The 20,547-nt window shown below is 32.5% G+C and overlaps 1 protein-coding gene across 1 annotated transcript; it reads right to left on the reverse strand.

Annotated features, from left to right (window-relative positions):
* Nucleotides 1–17,852: 17,852 nt before the first annotated feature.
* LOC126717772 (U-box domain-containing protein 21-like) lies at nt 17,853–19,421 on the reverse strand. Its single transcript, XM_050419660.1, has one exon. It carries the CDS (start codon nt 19,306–19,308, stop codon nt 17,977–17,979), a length of 1,332 nt encoding a protein of 443 aa, XP_050275617.1. The 5' UTR covers nt 19,309–19,421; the 3' UTR covers nt 17,853–17,976.
* Nucleotides 19,422–20,547: the final 1,126 nt, after the last annotated feature.

The raw sequence follows: 20,547 nt of genomic DNA on the forward strand, positions 1-20,547 counted from the left end.
ATTGCACTTGGTAGTGAGGTGAGACCGAGACAAGAAGACTTGAGTGAGTTGGCACTTGGGTTAGAACTATCTGGGTTGCCATTCTTTTGGGCTCTAAGGAAGCGAAGTATTTTGGGGGATAGTGACTCAGCTGAGCTACCATATGGTTTTGAGGACAGAATCAGAGGTCATGGAGTTGTTTATACCAGTTGGGTGCCTCAACTCAAGATATTGGCTCATGACTCGGTTGGAGGATTCTTAACACACAATGGTTGGGGCTCAGTCATAGAGGGACTTTATTTTGCGCGTCCACTTATTATGTTACCTTATTACCTTGACCATGGGTTAAATGCTAGGATGTTGGAAGAGAAGAAGGTTGGGGTAGAAGTTCCAAGAAATGAACAAGACGGGTCGAATTTAGATCCTCTAGATTTCCTAGGATACTCTACCAAATATATTTCTTTAAATTTTAACAATTCTTTAATGATTTAATGGTCTAGATTCTGCATGTTAACATTCCACTAACAATAATTTTAATTGTTTTATTTGCAACATTATTTTATTATTTTAAGAATATTGTTAGTGGAATACTGACATGGTAGAATCTTGACCATTAAATCATTAAAGAGTGGTTAGAATTTAAGGAAATCTACTGGTAGAGTTCCCTAGGAAGTCTAGAGGATCTGAATCCGTTTCCATCACCTATAACTCAAAAATGGTGAGACTCATGGTTGAGAAGTCTATTTGGTTTTTGTTTCTATCACTCAATTCTCTGATTTTTTAGTGTTGAGTTATGGAAACTGAAAACAGATTTAGGTGTTTTCAGTTTCTATAACTCAGTTTTCAATGACATTTCCGTAATTAAACCTACACCGAGGGTCCCACGATCAAAGTCCAGCCGCAACTTTTGACCCTTTTTTTTCACTGGATTTGGTGAGTTTGGTTTCTTCTCCTTCTTCTTCTTCCATTTTTTTTTTCACACTAGGTGATCTTCTTCTTCTTCTTCTTCTTCTTTTTTTTTTTTTTTTTTTTTCTTTTCCATTTCACGCTGGGTCTGGTCTGGTCTTCTTCATTAAGTTTTTTTTTTCATTGGGTTCAAGGAGTTTGGGTTCTTCTTCTTCTTTTTTTTCTTTTTCCTTTCACACTAGGTGATCAAGGAGTTTGGGTTCTTCTTCTTCTTTTTTTTCTTTTTCCTTTCATGCTAGGTCTAGTTTGGTTTGGTCTTCTTCTTTTTTTTCTTTTCTTTTTTTCTTTTTTTCTTCTTTTTTCACTAGGTTCGGTGAGTTTTGTTTTTTTTGTTTTTTTTTTTTTTCCACTGGGTTTGGTGAGTTTGGGTATTAGGGGTTGAAGGAAGGGAAAAAAAAATGGGTAAAAACTGCACCAAGTTATAGGTATGAGGCCCATAAACAGTTGAAAATTTTGAGTGATGACAAGTTAAGTGATGGTGCCAAACAGGTGGGGTGTAGGGAGTTGGGGTATTTTAAGTGATGAGTGATGAGTAACGAAAATTGAGTAATGAGTTATGAAAAAAAAAAAAAAAAAAAAAAAAAAAAAACCAAATGGGCCCTAACTCATTGAAGTTAGTGATGTTAGACGATGAGGGAATGATTTATTGGAAGGGAGCAAGGAAAATGAGCTTGTTGTTTGGGGACAAGGATTTACACTATCAGTACATATGGACAAACTTATTGAGTTTCTTGAGAAAAATAGCTCGTCTTAAGTTACATTAATATTAATATGAAATTTTATATGTTTACATTGTACTTGTAATATGAATTTGCATTATAAACACACATAAAGTGACAAATATTATACACATTTGCAAATAATAGTGTACACTTTTTGCAAATGTGTATAACATTTGCCACTTTTTATGTGTCTATAATGTAAATTTACATTGTACCATATAATGTAAAAGAAGAAATTCCCTCTTAAAATATATATAAACTTAAGACTGTGAAAAATAAGAAATCTAGGAGGATAATGTTTATTTCTCCCTAGAATAAGATGATAATACTAGCGAGCCAAAAGACTCCACATGTTGATCTCAAATTTATAAATAAATAAATAAACCGAGAAACCAAGGAGCAGGACAGAATATTTTATGTATTTTAATAATTATGTTTGCTTTAGATTCGTATGCAATGCATTTTAAAAATAAATTATTTGCATTTAAATTATTTTACAAATTGTCAAAACTATCTTGTTTTGATAATTCAATAATTAGGGGTGGAGATTTGAACCTTTAATGTTTTTATTAAAATCACTAGAAGATGCAAATAAGATAAGATGAGCTAGCAAACTCTTGGCTAGAATTGTGAAAACTTTCAATCTTGCAATAATTGCATCCAGCGTCCCCATTTCCACTCCCAAAATGGCAGCCTCATAAATACCAAGGTTTCCTTTCACATAAGGAAACAATATAAAGCCACATAATCGTAGAGCTAGTGCATCATAAACCACAAACTCTTTTTCTTATTGAACCAACCATATTCTTTGCGTTTTCTCCACACAAAAAAAAAAAAAAAAAAAAAAAAAAAAAAAAAACCATATTCTTTGCAACATTAACATGTAAACTTTATATAATAAAATTTCAATATCCTTGATCAAGAACAAAGATTTGATGATGCAAAATGTCAAATTATTGTCAATACTGAGACAAGTGCTACAAGAATTAAAAATTTTTCTTTTTGGTAATGATTGAAACTGCTACTAAAACTATCAATAAACCTCCAATTTGCTCAGTACATATTTTGTAAAGTCTAGAATGTAGAGTTAGTTGTTGGGAGCTGATGTTGATGTGTAATAGTGTATGAATCCCACAAGTTAATTTGTTTCTTGAGAGGCCTCAAGAATGAACTAAGATTACCCGTGAGAATGTTGGGTCCAAAGAATCTAAATAAAGCATTTGGAATTTCCAAAATACAAGAAGAATATCTATGGAGTATCAAGACTAATAGCAGGGTTGGGAATGCAGGTCTCAAATCCTCTATTTGTTGGAACTCCTAAGATTGACATCAAGCTTGCCAATCAAACTAGAGTCTTGATTGATGGTTCCTTTATAGAGTTCGAGCATCTCTCAAATGGAGGAATGCAGAAAGAAAGGGCTTTGCTACAATTGTGATGAAAAATGATAGATTGGTCACAAATGCAAGGGGCCTAAACTGTTACTTCTTGAAGACTTCCACTGGAACAAGATTCATCATCTTCAGAGGGCTCATTGGTCGATATTGATTGAAATGATTTTGTGCAAATAAGTGGAGATCAAGAAATGCAACAAAAAATTTCAAGATCTCCTAGTACCATGAGAATAGCAGTCAAGGTTGCTTATGGGTCACTAGTTAGTTGGTTATTCTGATTGATACAGGTAGTACGCACCAACGAAAGAAGATCATGTTAAACCGTATTAGACCCTCCTATTCATTAATCCAGGAAGCTACTAAATTTTTTAAACCTTCAATGAGAAAAGGCTTACTATTACAACTTATTGTTCCAGGAGGAAATGCTAAATCTCAGAACCAACCTTGTGTAGAAATTGAAGCTTTGTTGATTGAATTTGTTATAGTTCTAGAGGGCATAAGCATAACATCATCCTCAAGGAAGGTACTCAATCAATTTGTGGAAGACCATACAAGTACCCTTATAGAGCCTTAGATCATGCTACTGTCAAAGATAAATTTCCCATTCCTGTAATAGATGGGTTGTTAGATGAGTTAGTAGGATTTTCTCTAAACTTGATTTGAGGTTTGGGTACCATCAGATTAGGATGGGGCTAAAGATATACCTAAAGTCATTATGAATTCTTAATCATGCCTTTTGGGCTTACCAATGCCCCTTCTACCCCCCAAGTTTTAATGAATGATGTCTTTAGACCACACTTAAGAACCAGCTCTAGGCCAAGACGAGTAAGTGTGCTTTTGGCTGCAATGAAGTAGAATACTTGGGACCCATTCAAAATTGATTCCAAAAAGACATCAACAATGCAAGAGTGGCCCGAATTAGCTTCTCTTTAAGAGATTTCTTGGATCTAATAGGTTATTATATGATGGTTATAAGGCATTATGCTTAGATTGTTGTCCCTCTTGCTATTCTTCTCAAGAAGTTCTTGTGGTTTGTATAAGATGAATATGCTTTTCAGCAAATTAAGCAAGATGTTGCCAACCCTCCTGTTTGGGCATTACCATATTTTTCCAAACTTTTCAACATTGAATGTGGTGCTTTAGGAGTGGGCCTTGGAGCACTTGTAATGCAAAACCAACAACCAGTTCTTTCCATGGTCAGGCCTTAAAGGGTAGGAGCCCGCACCTCTCCACTTATGAGATAGAGGTTTTGGCTTTAGTCACAGCTATTAAGAAATGGGGACCCTGCTTAGTTGGCAAACCATTTATTATTAATATTGACTAGCAAAGCCTCAAGTTTTTGTTAGAGCAAAAATTTGGCACTCATGCTCTACAAAATTGGCTTACTAAGCTACTGGGTTATGTTTTTGTGGTGGAGTATAAGAATGGAGGGAAAACAAGGTGGCTGATACCTTATCAATGCAAGTGATTCATCTAGATGATGATCTTAAGCTTGGGAGCTAACAATCAAGCTACTCATAACAAGTCGAGTTTTCACACTATGTGCGGTACATTTATTATTAGTTTAGTGTTTTATTTTATAGATAAAATTGAAAAACAATAAAAGTGTAATTTGATCATACTATATGTTTTAAAAAATTTAAAAATTACATGATATAGTGATTGATATATAAGTAATTTTCATGCCTACTCAAGAATGCAAATATCATTAATTTTGATTAAAAAAAAATGCAAATATTCTTCAAACATTTTTTTATGGGAATTTTTTTTTTTTTCTTCTTGAGAATTTAGTAAAACCAAATCAATATATGTGTACAGATAATCCTTTGCATCATTGTTATTTACAATTAACTCATTGTAAAGGTTACGTACTCTCCAGTTTAATCATTTATGAAGTTATCATAAGATTTTTATGATATAATGTTTACGTTTAATTGATTCATAGATCTATTTAGAATTTTCATAATCTCATGTTTTTGTTCTTAATTAGATTATCATAGTTAAATTAGTTGTTTATATTGCCTTATGTTTTTAGGAAACCATTGAAGCTAATACAAATTTTACTCTAAAAATATTTACAAATTGATGTGTTAATGAATTTGATTGGTGGAATTTAATAATGTAATAAATTAATGTTTTGAATTTGTTCTCTATGATTGTTGGCACATCATTTTAGATGTTGAACTATCCTGTGCATTGCATTAAGGGCAGTATTACCCAATATTATGACTTATTCAATTTTATATGAAAGATAGTATCTAAACAAAACTCATTATACATGAAAAAATGTACTCACCTTTTCTAAACAAACACACACTCATATTTAATTTGAATTTCATAAATTTCATTTTGGTCCAAGAGACTGGCTCCCAAGTAAAGATTCCTGGTTTTACCCTTGCTCCCAACTATCAAATTATTAAAAAATAAAATAAATCTAGGTAGTTTATGGAAACTTCTATTTGAATAGTACAAGGTGAAGTATGGAAAGACTACTGGCATTTTCTAACATTTGATAATTTTGACATTTAGTTTTTCAAAATCAAAAGAGTGATGTGGGTTGGGTCTCAATCTTGCAATTTTGTGCATTTTAGTCTTATTTTAAAATTCAATATGGCTCATACCAAAAAAAAAAAAAAAAATTCAATATGGCCTATCTGAAAGAAAATAGCTTTGATATATAAATTAGTTCTACGCTCTTCAAGAAACTTTGATTAAAAGAAAAAACTTGTTAGGCTATCATTTTCGAACAGCTGTTCAGTTTGCTCTAGAAAATATTGAAGAGATGGCCATCCAGTCTGCGAAGATAGGTTTCTTAAGAGAGACAAAATGTGGTGACACAAAATGGCCGTCAAGCTTGTAGATCTTCACCATTCACACTTTCGGCATTTTGAAAAAGAATGTTGCCGTCGTGATCCTTATATTATATTGTCATTAAAATATAGCCTTATTGGTTTGTATTTTTTTTCTTCCATTGATTATTGGAGAAGATTATGCGATTAGAATATCTCAAGATTTTTTTTTTTTTTTTTTTTGATAATTAATCAAAAAATTAATTGTTAGAAGAAATTGTGAGATTGAAACAATCAATTCAAAATTTTGATTGATTTGTAGAAAAATACCTATTATAGAAATGAATTCCATTGTAATTGAAAAGTGTTGAGAAATGAATAGAATCTAAAGAAGAGAAGGATGGTGGAAAGCTACTGAGTCCAAGAACTAAAGATGAGAATCTAGCATTTACTGAGGCCACGCCTATATATACAGGAGATTAAGGAATTAGGTCAAGCTAACAAAAGCAATGCTACATAAAACTATTTTTCATAAAATAATTTCACTATTGCAGAATTGTCAAGTTATTATTGATTCTCTTATATATAGATCCATCACTAACATAATTTTATTGTCTATCATTTACAACTATTTATTTTAATGGTTAAGAAAATTTTATGAAAAATAATTATGCCTCTAGACTATTTGAGCTAACAAAATTTTAATTTTTTTTTTCTTCTTTTGAGAATCAACAAACTACTAGCTATTGATCTAACCTCATGACAACTAACTGATTTAGCTAACAAAACTTATAACAACTATTAATCACATGTTAATAATTAATTGACATCTGCAAATACAAGCCAAAGCCATATGCTACTAAAACACTGCATAATACACAACAGTGCGAACTTCGTTTATTCTACATACCTCCAAAAACAAACCGTGTGTTTGGAAAAAAAAAAAATTTCTGCCCTCTGTTCAATTTTTAGTCTTAAATAAATTTGTTAAGAATATGTTATGATGATTTCTTATGCAGGTTGGTTGAATGGGAGGAGTGCAACCTAAGTTAGGTCTTGGACCAAGAATGGAAGGTAGTGGACTACGTAACATAGAATTAGGCATGGCAAACCTGCGTCAAGAATTGAAGAAAGGGAACAAGAATGGAAGAACAAAATAGTGCTAGTACAATGTGAAAGTCATATCTTCTCCCTATGCTTGAAGCCGAGTCACCTCCATGTACAACGTAATCCAATCTCATGGGCAAATCGAATAGCTTGGACAGCAGCCTCAAGTTCTACATCAAATCCTTTCATTACGTACTGGCCTTCCCTTTCTACTCAATGCAGCTATGACTATTCCCTGGCTCATTTTGAGTTGAAGGTTGCTTGATAATCCTGTAGAATTTCGATAGCCTCACATGCAATCCTCCAAGACAATATCAAGAAATTCTCCATGGTCTTATCGTCTCCCTCCTCCAATACCCGCAAATATATATAATCTCATAAAGTATGGGGATTCATGTGCACCCCCACTAAGCATAGCCTTGCTGCAACACCAAAAATTTTGTGCCTCCTCACAACTCCGCAATACATGCAACCTGTCTTCTTCATTGAATTGACTTCGTGGATACCATGGCTGAGGTAATATCTTCATCAAGTTGGCACGTGGGGAGGATGTTGTGACATGCTCTCCATGCAAACACCTTAATTTATTCGGTTTCTTTGCGTTCCAAATTGAAATCCAAACCTTTCCCATTAGATTTCCATTAGAAATTTAGCCTCCATCCAATTACCTTGTAGCTAGAGTCACCCAATAAGCACTTCTCACACTAAACAGGCCATTAGTTGTGCCAGTGTGCCACCCCAAAATAATTTATCTTAAGTAATAACGGAGGCAAGCAATCTTATAAACTGTGTTAGGTCCATAGGTTAAGTGTTGACAAACCATGATAAATTGTAAGTTTTGTTGAGTTAAAAGGTGTATTTTAAAGTCCAAGACAAATACCCTAGTTCAGCTATAGGAAAGAAGAGTTTCTAAATATTTGACACATACTTGACACCTATCAACAAATAGCTGACACATCCTTGATCGATCGAGATCAAGATAAGTTGTCGATCAATTGAGAAACGTTGTAGATAGATTGAGAATCCTATAACCTAATTCTAAAAAGGACCATTAAGTCATTTTTTAATCTCTAATTCATGCCCTACTTGCTAGACATTGTAAGGACACAATATAGCTAGAGTCAACCAAAATGAGAGAGAGAGAACTTTGTCGCATAAAAGAGATCTCTGCTATCTCTCTATTTCACCATCATACCAAAGTTCAAGAACAAGAAGTAGATCTAAAGACGGTATTCCTAAAGATTAATGATCAAGACTAAAGCCATGGTGTTATCCCAATGCTGTTGTTGTAGAGTAAAGCTCTAAGAGGGTCGGTCAGAGGTCCTGGGTGTACTATGGGTGTGTCATCCGTGAAGAAATTCAAATGGTTGAAGAATTCAGATGTTGTGGGTATTAAAAAGTTTTTATTGCAATTTTTTTACGAGTCGTGCATAGAGTTTAGGAAATGGTTTTTCTTGTTAGGGTCAAATGTATTATGTGTTGGCAAATTTCTATTCAAAACTAATTTTCATTTAATTATGTTGTAATTTTTACTATCTAGATAGTGGTTAAGATCTACATTGAAGACAAGAAGAATCAGCTCACAATATTTCTTGGAATGTAGAGGTTATGTTGCCTTAAGTGCAAGCTCGATTGCATCTCGACTGATTGAGCTTCATTAAAACTTGAATCTTGGCTCGACTCCACTCGACTAATCGATCTTTAAGAAAACTGAAATATCATTTTATAATCCTTGATGACTAAGAGGCCCAAGGATCCATGCACTAGGGTTCGAGGATGTATCAACATTAGGCCATCATAAGCATAGAGGGAACACTATGTGAAAAGGAGAACTTATTGCAAGATTTGGGAGCCAAGAGTTTGTACAAAGATAAGTCTCTAGCACCATATTAAGGGTCAAGAAGTTGTTCCAAGAGAAACTACTACAAAATCAACCAACATCTATCAAGTGCTATCGTAATATTAGGCACAGATTAGGTATCCATGCACTGAAGAGATTCACCAAAAAGAAGAGTCAAACTTCCAACTAGGTAGAAGCTATGTATGGTCACATGAGTAAGGGCATGTTTGATAGACTATAATAGACGCTGTAATGTAATAGTTATTCCTATGGTATAGTTATTCTTTAGTTTGGTTATATTTTTATTACAAGAAATCATTATTATTTATGAATAGCTATTCTTCAAAATGAGGAATAACTATTCCTCTTTAAAATGTTGTATTAGCTATTCCTTAGTAAGTGCAATAATTTTAAAACTTAATATATTTCTAAATAAATAAATTTTCCATGTACATCTAACAATTATAAAAATAAAAAATCATAAAAAATAACGCATATCTCTCTTAAATTTTAAAATAACAATTTTTAAGGAAATATAATTGTTTGAGTAAGAAATTTCCTAAAATAAATGTTAAATTTTATTATAATGTTATAACTCACAACTAAACTAATGAATAAGTTTAGTTATTACATTACAACACATTTTATTTCTAGTAATAAAAATTACAATTCTTGTCGTAATTCTCATTCAGTGTACCAAACCAAACGTACCCTAAGTTTTTATTGTATATAGCAATACTAGGATTAAGTTATATTCTTGTATTGTAAAAATTTCATTCTAAATAGTGAATTCTTCAATTGGTGGTTAACTACAAACCACCCATTGAATTTTTCCAGTTTGGGTTTTCCCATCATAACCATATATTATATTCAAATTTATTTTATTTGCACTTTAGATTTTGCAATATGGTTGTACCCATCACTTGAAAATCAGACTTTGCATAATTTAATAAATTAATTAGTTTGGGTAATTGATTAAAATTAATTGACGTCTAAATTTCCCTTAATTTCTTAGTCTATAAAAATTCTCTTATTATAGCATATTGCCTTATTGGGGAAGGTTTTCCTCTTGAGTTATTTTTTCCTTAAAATATATATATATATATTTATATTTTAAGTTTTCCACTTCGACACCATATATATATATATATATATATATATCATTATCCTCTCTGTGATTGATTTTGTGCAAGTGGTGACAAATTAATTTATATGCCTTTTATGCTTTAATAACTATTTACCCTTGAATTGGATGTTGGCATAATTGGAGTAAGTAAAATAATTTGGTTAATTCACTTGTAATTCAATAATTGGGGTCTAAATAACCCAAAAAGTTGCATCTCGATCCTCATACCACAAGCTGTCCAACCTTTACTTAATCCACCTTCTGTTTTCACTGTCAATAAGGAAGCTAACTCGCATGTCTTGCATCCCCAATTGCCTATGTGTCAATGTGTCATTAGTCATTACCTATAGTATGTACATGGTGTGGTGAGCCATTCATCACCGCATACTTTTATACTCTCCCCCTACCTACCCCGTTAATGACTCCCTTTCTCTAACACACTCCTAGCCCCCAAAATGCTTCTCTAAGTGTACGATGCATTCGGCGTACATTTTGCTCCATAAAAGAACATTGTGGGTCAAATATATTAGGCTTTAAGAACAGCTTGGGCCAAAGAGTCTTGCTCATGAATAACCCTCAACCCATGTTTTGCAAGCAAAGCCATATTAAAAACTTTTAAATCCCAAATCTTATTCTTCCTTATTTTTGCAAAGCTTTTCCCGTCTCACCCAACTTTTTTTTTCCTGCCCCATCAAAACCGGATCATCATTAACCCCAACTCTTTAGAAAGAATAGTTGGAAGATTAAAGATACTCATTGACTCATTGTATGAGTTGGAATTTGATTGAGTCACAACCTTGATGAACTCATTGCATAGATTGCACGCTGTCAAGTCAACAAAAATGAATTGACTCAAAAAAACTCACTTTCCAATTGCCAGCTCAAAATTTTCACACATAATTGTGAGTTCTAGAGAAAATACTTGCCTAAACTGCTTTTGAAGATGGATTGTAGTACACTATTATATTATCAGATTTTAATATCTCTGCATTTAATTGATTCGGGATTCAAAGTAAGCAAGTCAATAAAGACTTAAAATGGTACTGGGCAAAAGTTTCTAAGAAATTATGGTTTGATTAGTCAATAAATATTTATTCAACACCAGGAGCAGAGACGCAGGAAATTTATAAAAGTACTTGCTGGCCGAGGACGCCGATAATGGGTGTATCTTTAGTGATCTGGCATACATTGGTCAAGGATTCTTTACGGAAGTCGCCGTTTTCAATGTTCATCAGCTATGGTGAAATAACGTGGCCAGCCTTAGGCCTAGGCAACTTGGGCTTAGGGCCCACAAGAGAAAGGCCCTCAAATGTGGGGAATAAGAGATTTGTTATTATTGTTATTATTATTATTATTTTGAGAAGATTATCATTATTATTTTACATGTGAGTTGTATATATATATTTTTTTTTTCTCCCATAAGAATGTTCAAAAACTTAAGCGATGCATTAAGTGTTGTGACTCAATTGGTACATTTTTTTTTTCCAACAGAAACATCTAGAATTCCTCCAAAAAAAAAAAAAAAAAAAAATCTAGAGGTTAAATTCTTCTATCTCCAATTATCAATGTATCAAAATAAAAATAAAAATAAAAATTGAGTGGTGGTAGAATTGCTACAAATTCTATTACATATAAGTCTTACAAATTGATGTGTCACCAACCATAATAAATAATTTAAATACTCATTTATTATTTTATTTAAGTACCACTAATTAATCACATTAATTATCGCATAAGTTTGTAATTTTTTTGTTATAAAATTTGTAATATTTTTAAAATTTTACAATATTTTGTGGCTATTGTTAACAGAAAAGGGAGTTTATATTTAAAAGTAAAAAGAGCTGTAAATAGAATATATATTTGGACCTTAATTGTCAGGACTATCTACTGACTCGGAATTCCCCTCTAAATTCCATGGAGTAGGCATTAATTTGCAGTCACAAAGCAAGATCTAGTTGTTCTGTCACTTCCTCAACGAAATTTTTTGTAGGAGTCGTGGCTACTTAATTACTACAAGATACTGCATATAAACATTTATCTTTGTTTTTTGGTAAAAAAAAGTTTAAGTGAGAAGAGGCTACCTGATACCAGGGTTAGGGCAAGTCGCAGGTCTCAAAGAGGACTTATATTGGACTTATAGATCGCCCACCAAAGATAATTGCTGGCTACAGGACTCAAACCTATGCCTTTTGGGCGAAACGTTTGAGCCTTACCAATTGAACCAACCCCGTTAATGCATAAAAACATTTATCACTGCATATGTTTAATTATTATATTTTAATGAAAATGTTTAATTATTGTATTATATTTCACTTGAATCGATCAAAATATTGTGGTCTATGGCCCATCAAAATAAATAAATAAAAATTTGTGTTCTATGGAGAAGTTGTGAGTAATGACTTTAATTTACACGGAACCAGAAATGTCGTTCGATAAAATTCAATGCTATACGTTTCCATATTCTTTATTCTACCAAAACAGTTGGTCAATCTTTTTTTTTTTTTTTAGAAGAATAGTTGGTCAAAGTTGTAGCATATTAAATTGTTTAAGACGTACGTGCAGAGTGCGGACAGGTCGTGCGGAACTAGCTAGAATATAAAACTGGGTCAAATTTGTGTTTCATTTCTTTTGTTTTAAGAAATCATAGAACATTCATAAAAAAAAAAAAAAAAAATCATGGAACAAATCTTAAGGGACCAGAATATTTGAAACTTTTACCCATCAACTTTGGCCTCGTGTTTGAATGGCATCCATACTGCTTAACAAATCACATGGGAGCCTACTGGTTCCAATCTTAAATTGCATTTATATTTTGGTATTTTAGTACAAAAAACTCATTACTAAGAATAGAAGAATCGGCCCATGTGTTGTTCAACAATGATCATTCTTATTTAATTGTCGGTGTTTTTTTCTTCTTCTCTTTTATTTTTTATTTTTTATTTTTATAACTTGATAGTTATAGGAAAAAGATGATTTGAACTTAGATGCTTTTATTAAAAACATCAAAATGTATCAATAAGTTGAACTACAAATCTCTTAAAATTTAATTGTACATAGTCACCATATGCCATATGGAAACAAATAAATTATTTTGATATTTGATATGTCAATATGAGTTGATTCAAAAAATGGATTATGAGAGAGTTCCAGTTAACTAAATTGGTAAAATTTTTAATGGTTGAATAAGAGATTTGAATTTAATATTCACCTATACCAAAAATCGACTAATATCTTGCTCTGATAATAAAAAACTATCATCATAAATGAACACCTAAGTTAAAATTCTAAAATAAAAAAATAAAAAAGAAGAAGAATGGATCGTGATGGTCCATTTCCGGTACGAAATTTTCAGAAATTTACAAGCACAATGTCAAATTTGTCAAGCAAGCCTATTCTAATTTGATGCATTATTGAGGCATAGTACTTGGAAGGATGAGGCAAGGTTTGGGATTTATTTATTATAAACATGGTGGCAGAGTTTTCAAATTTTGCCCGTTCAGTCTTGAATCCTAACTTTTAATTTACCAGTAAAACGGGTTAAGAATTAAAAAATCTTCTTTTTTGGTTGAGAATTAAAATGTTCCTACTCCTACCTTGATACCTTCATCTAGAACCATAATGCTCTTGATCGAGCCCATCCACATAGTTTCTTCATTTTCTAATAATTCATTGACATCTTTCTCAAATACTTTTTACTTTCACAAGACTTTTGAATCTGCCCTCCAACCTATCTGTTGTGACATGTTTTTGTTTTGTTTTAATATACAATATTTCTTCTTTTTTTTTAAGATTAATAATTCTATAATCATTATTCATACTTATCTGTTTAGGATTTGCTTATTTTGCTAAAATTTAAAATTTTTTGTTAAAAGTATTATAGATAAAGGTAAAAATTAGCTGAAATAGTAGAGTAAGACTCATAAATAGTACCAAAAAGTGCAGCGAAACTCATAAATAGTAGCAAAAAGTAACGTAAGGCCTTGAATAGTAGTAAAAATAAGTTGAATAATAAAATAAGTTAACTTTTTAATTTGGAGCCAAACGCACACTTATTACATTCAGTATCCATTTAGATACGAATGAAAACCCAATGTTTTGCATTTCACCTTTTTTTTTTTTTTTTTGAGAAGAGCGCCACAAGTGGGATTATACACTGTTCAATGGGTCCCGTGCACTGTTCACGGCACCCACAAATATTTTTTTTCAACAAAACTTTTATTAAAAATTGGTCCCACGATATTATTCACATATTTAAAAATTATTTTGCTACGGTGTTTTCAGTTTTCAGTAAAATAAGCGATACCTAAATACACCCTCAATAAAGGTTTGCATGCCTTCTAGAGTTTGTTTTTTTTTTCTCTTTCTTTTATTAAAAAATGTTATCTGAAAGTTGAAATAGATGGATCCTTCTATCCTTACTTTGGTAGATCACACAAGACAAAGATATTCGGTTTGGTTTTTTTTATTTTTTAAGTAGGACCTTTTTTTATCCAGCTTAAATTGCTTAATGTTCAAGGACTATGAGTGAATCAAAGTCCTCAAAATAGTCACCACACTTTGCGCCAAGCCCACGTGGTGGCCCTTTTTCACCCTTGACATAGAGACCCAAGTTTGGGGTTGACTCACCTACCATGGTTCTCAGTCATCTTTCTAATTTCAAAAAAACCTGCTCTATGACAATGGTACCTACCTTTTAATTTTGGAGGTATAATTTAGAATCTGAGATATTTTTTTGGGTATGTAAAATGAAAGTTACATTAAAGTAAAGAAAAATTATAAGTTTATATTATACGTAAATCTTACATTGATTAAATATAAATAAACAAATAAAAATATCTTAAAACAAATTAAGAAATATAAAGTTTAGGGTATGAAACACTCTTAAGTACTAAGAGAATTGATAAAAAATATAAGGAGGAGGACCGTTATATAATACAAAATAATTTCTAGTAGGGTTTCCTTCATTGGTCAAAAGATTCGCACAATAGTTGCCTTGAAACGGACGTCGCTGATGTGAACTTCCTCAAAAATGGGAGGGACCTGCAACCACAAATTAATGATGGCCCTACAACAGTGAGAGGTAACAATCGAGATAATATGAGTACTAATAATGCTAACAACAAATTGTGCAACAGTTTCCATGAAGTGAGGGCAAGGCCATCTCATAGGTGCCATATTCGGCTGCCATGGAGTGGGTAAGACCAATGCTTATGGAGAAGCCATCAATCCAAGCTCCTTTGATAAGGCCTCTGGCACTAGCCCTGCCTAGGTTGCCTTGGGCAAATCCATTAGTATTGAGCTTGAAGAAATTCCGAAGGGGGGAGGGGGATTTCCAACCATGAGGAGATTGAGTTGTTTTGTCACTTTTTCTGTGTAGGGTAAGGAGAAGAAATATCCAATTGCAAATGAAGTGATTTTTTTGAGAATGTATCTCTGATAGCAGTGACGATTTTAGGAATTTTTTTTAAAGTAATTATTAAGAAACTTAAATTATACGATATTTAATAAAAAAGATAGTTATATCTCATTATTAATTCTGCAAGCTATATCTCTTTCAAAATTTTAGTAAAATGAAATTTTTCTTGAAATTTTCCTTTTGTTTGTAAAGATATTGTTAAAAGGATCAAAATTTGACTACAAACTTTGTTATAGCCAAAGACTACTACTTTCACTAAACAAATTAACACATGGCTACATATTTTGAAAATCTAATCGTTGAATTTTATGTTTTTTGTATTCTTAAAACGTATGTCAAGTTTCATGTCAATTATATATTATTTACTATTTGATCCATTAACTTATTTTTTACGTATAATTTTATATTATAAAAACTCAAAAATTAAACATTTGATTGATGACACAAACTATTTATCTTTAATCTTTTTGAAGTTTTGCAAGCGTGGAGGATATAAGAAAAAAAATATATAATCTAATTGTGGAATTGTTAAAATTCATATCTAATAAAAAAATATTAAGTGGAGTTGTAACCTTAATCTACAACCAAGTTTGTTACTAAACTTTGTCCAGAGTTTAATTATATTGGACCTAAAAAAATTTAGGGTGGTCACACTTTTTTTTTTAAGATAAAATAATCATAAAATTTTTAAATTTTATATATAATAATAATGACTTGTTTTTTCCAAGCCAGGGTGGTCCTGTGACCACCCTGACTCTAACTTGGAGCCGCCAGTGCCTGATGGTAAGGGGAAGAAGAAATATCAATTTCAAGCTCTCTTGTGTTTTTTCTTGCATATCTTCCAAACCTTGGTGGTATTTGTGTTCACTGATTTCGGACATCATCAAGTGTTACAGCCTACAGTTGCTTCAAAATGAATGAAAAAAATAATTAAAAAATAAATAATAATAATAAAATTATATACTCTTTACATTGGTGCCGATGCTTTGGCTCGAAGACTTCCAGCTCTTGAAAAGGATATTGTTTTTTTTTTTAGTCCGCCCTTGTGGACTTATGTATACTTTTATTTGATCACAATTTTGGTTTGTAATTTTGTATTATAACAGTTCTTGTCTTCTGAATTGTGTTAGTGTTGGTTCTGTTTGTTAATGAAATTCATATATAAATATAAATATATAAATATATATATATATATATATATTCACCCTTTCTTTAGTACAAACTATATATACTTTTTAGATAATTAATTAACAAACTAAATAAACAAATAACAATATACTCATTCAAACCCAAGTGAACTTCCTATTAAAAAATAAATAAAAACCCAAGTGAACTAATTCAATTTGATAACGACACTTTAAGGTTATATCTTTTCTTTTCTTTTCTTTTTCTTTTTTTGATTTCGCAAATTGCATGTATGTGAACTAACTCAATTTGATAACGATACTTTAAGGCCTTATCTTTTCTTTTCTTTTCTTTTTCTTTTTCTGATTTCACGAATTGTATGTTTGTCCTTTCAGAGAGAAACAGATAGAGACAGAGAGACAGAGATGATACCCCCACAGCAAGAGTTTGGTTATAAAGTGAAAAAGAAAGTATCTATATTGTAACCTGATCACAACTTAATATTGGCCTAATTTTATTGCCAGGAAAAGTTTCATGTAGAATAATATGATTTACATGGTCATTTCATCAAAAAAAAAATATGATTTACATGGTCATATATATATATATAGTTTATTGTTAATTTGTTGCCATTACCATCGTCAATACAGGCTCCTAGCCAGGATCTAGATGACACGTAAAGACTGTAATGGATTAAGCCTGCGTTTAGATCCGGATGAAATGGCCTTTTTTTTTTTTTTTTTTTTTTTTTTTTTTTTTTTTTTTTTTTTTTTTTTTTTTTTTTTTTTTTTTTTTTTTTTTTTTTTTTTTTTTTTTTTTCTGGTAGCCGTGTTTTTTGACTTTCTATTCGTGTACAGTGCACACTAGTGTACAGCAACTTCTCAGTAATTTTTTATTAAAAATGAGTATCACGGTATATTTATATATTTAAAAATTATTTTACTACAATGTTTTTAATTTTTAATTTTTAGTTTTCAACTGTATTCAAACGGACCCTAACAATAAGAATTCTAATCCAATAAAATATATTTTTTAAAATAAAAATATAATTCTTATCACATCTTTTTTTTTGTTTTGGCTCCTTAGCACAGGAAACATATTCTTAAACCATTAGTTTCATTGGATTCGAGTTAACTTAACTAGTAATCTCTTACTATCGAGTAAGAGATTTGAGATCGATCCTACCTACCCTAAAACTTAATCGGTATCTTGACATAGCTTGTTAGTAAAAAATAATTATTATGGAGTAAACATAATAAGTTTAAATTCTATCCTACTTCTACCTATATAAAATTTATAATAAATAAAAAATAATACAAAAATTGGCTTCATGTTTTCAGGCCGTATATGATCGACATATACAAGCAAAGACAAATTCGAAAATTCAATATAGACCTCTAAATTTTTGGCAGTATATATTATGTATTTCAGTATAAATGATATATTTTGTACATTGAACTCTGAAAAAATGAGTAGGACGTCCACAAACAAGACAAATTTGGTTGCCGCATGAATCAAAAGGGCCTTTTCAGATCCTTAAAATCCATTGAATCAATACACTCCAACCTATCCCTATGAAGATTCAACCATTTCAACAGCTCCGTAGCCTTCTCCTTTGTTTTCTCCGCACAGCCAACCTGTATGAGCAGCAAGAGCTTCTGAAACGCACCTACTTGAAGTGCTTCAATAAGAACACCTCCTCCTTCTTCCTTCTGTTCATTCTTGCAGAGCTTCCAAATGATGGAGACCGAGAACTCAGTTGCCAAATCCGATACCCGTAATAACTTCTTAACTAAAACCGGCATGCTCAAAGCATTGTTGAAGACCTTATCTCTCCCTATGTCACTACTGCATAGCCCATCAAGAACACCCAATGCCTCCTCGCAGATGCGTCTTTCGCCATCTACAAGTATTTCTAAGAGCAAAGAGACCAAGCCCATGTCAACAAATCTTTCTATAATGGTCTCATTTGGAAATGAGGAATTAACCATATGATAAATGACCATCAATGAAGCTTTTGTGGCCGTAGGGCAAATGGGCTCTTTAATTAGCTTCACCAATGCTTCTAAAGCTCCTTCTATCTCTGCTAACGCATCTATTACGCGCTCATTCGATGAAATAGCCTCTTTTAAGACCAAAGCCGCACTTCTTCTTGCTGACAAATCTCCACCTTTCAAAAACCATACCATGCAATGCAAAGAAGCAGCTGATCCAAGATAACACTTGGCCTCTTCATCAATTGGTGAAAGCAAGGTTAAAGCCGATAGGATTTCCTCCAATACCGCAACATTTTTATCGAAAGACGGCGCTATTGAAAATGTTTCAAACGCAGCTGAGATAACACTACCTGCCTTACTGCCCATAATGCACCGTTTGTCACGCTCACTTTCCTTCACCAAGGCTTTGATCTTCGCCACCAACTCTCGGCACCAAACTTGGTCTTCACGTTTACTTGCCATAGTAATCTTTGAAAGAATTTCCGAAACCTCCGTTGAGCTAACCGGAATCCGAGGTGTGGGGATTCTCTCAATGCCATAGGATTGATTGTCAACGCACCAATCTTGTATCATCTTCCTTATGGTATGATTTGGAATAGGCTCAAGACTCCTGAACACTTGGTTTGTAACGGGACAGGTATGGTTCCCGGCCTCTATCCACTTCTCGATGCTATCACGATCATACGTAATCCCCGTCGACAACGTGACCGGGTCTTTCATGAAGTCTAGAGAAATGGGGCATCGAAAATGGTTTGGTATGGTAATAAGCTCCATGTCTCCATTCTCGCCTCGTTGTTGCTCCTTAGCGGCACGGCGCCCAGCTCTTCTTTTTCTCCATGTAGAAATCATTGGTACTAGTTCGAGTTTGGAATTGGAAGAATCAAAATTGAACAAAGAAGGTATATTCTTAATTTGAGTTTTGTCTTAAAATGATGTGTGTTTTCATGAATTGAATGAGGATCTGTTGGTTTGGATGTATATATAGACGTGTATAAGTCATATAAAGTTACAGCGTAAGCAAGCGGTCCAAGATTCAAAACTTGGGAAAAAAAATTTAATAAAAAATTTGAACAGAACAAAAAAGTGGGTATGAGAAGAGAGAAAGGGAGGTGAGGTTGATGGGTTTTGAATATTCAACCGTTTGAACTTGAAACGGTAAAATGGAACACAGCGTGGGGTTTTGGAATAGAATGGATCAAAATTCAAAAAGTTTGACACCAAAAAAATAAAAAGGCTGGTCAGCGAGTCGGTGGACTGACTGACTTGGCCAGCCTTAACACGTGGGCAAAGGCTCCTATTTTTCCTGTTTTTATGTTTTGTCCTAATAAGCATAACATAAGCCATTGTTTTTTTTGCATTTCACATTATTATGGTTGGACCCGAAACGCCGAACGCGTACTTGACGCGCACCCCTGGCGTTTCGGCATGAATGGGCTCAAAACAAACGTTGATTGTTTCGTTTAATTAGTGTGCCAAACTGTCCAACGCGTGCTGGACTGGGTAATGGGTATTATAGTTTTGGTCTGATGACTCATATGAGTTGGGAATTTTTGGGACTTGGCATGCATGCACCAACATCTACGTATTACTTACACGGAAACATCTTTCATCCGTGTGGACAAGGTCGTAAACATAAATATATGGTGTGTGAAATTCTGTTTCCCCATGTTGCTATTTCGATAGGAACAAGATATCATCAACTTTAAACAGTTGCAATATGGAACAGTCATGACAAATTATCAGTTAAAAGTGCAAACTATATCCCAAAAAATTTAAAAGTTTTTGAATTTTATACCTTAAAATTTTAAATTTTAAATTTTACCTCCTGTATTTTTATTCCGTAAACTTCAATAAATCTTTTGTTCATATTTTTTTGTTAAATACTACATAAGCATGTCATGCATGTTTAGTTCATCAAATAAAATAATATCACATCATTATGCCATGTGAACAAACTAAACACACGTCACAAGCTTATGTAGCACTTAACAAAAAATATGGACAAAGGGGATGTTGTGCTCATGCAAACAGAATAAAACCCCTAAAATTTAGGGGTGTAGTTTACACTTTAGCCCAAATTATAAGACT

The sequence above is a fragment of the Quercus robur genome, chromosome 3, assembly GCF_932294415.1.
Source record: "Quercus robur chromosome 3, dhQueRobu3.1, whole genome shotgun sequence".
Lineage (NCBI taxonomy): Eukaryota > Viridiplantae > Streptophyta > Magnoliopsida > Fagales > Fagaceae > Quercus > Quercus robur.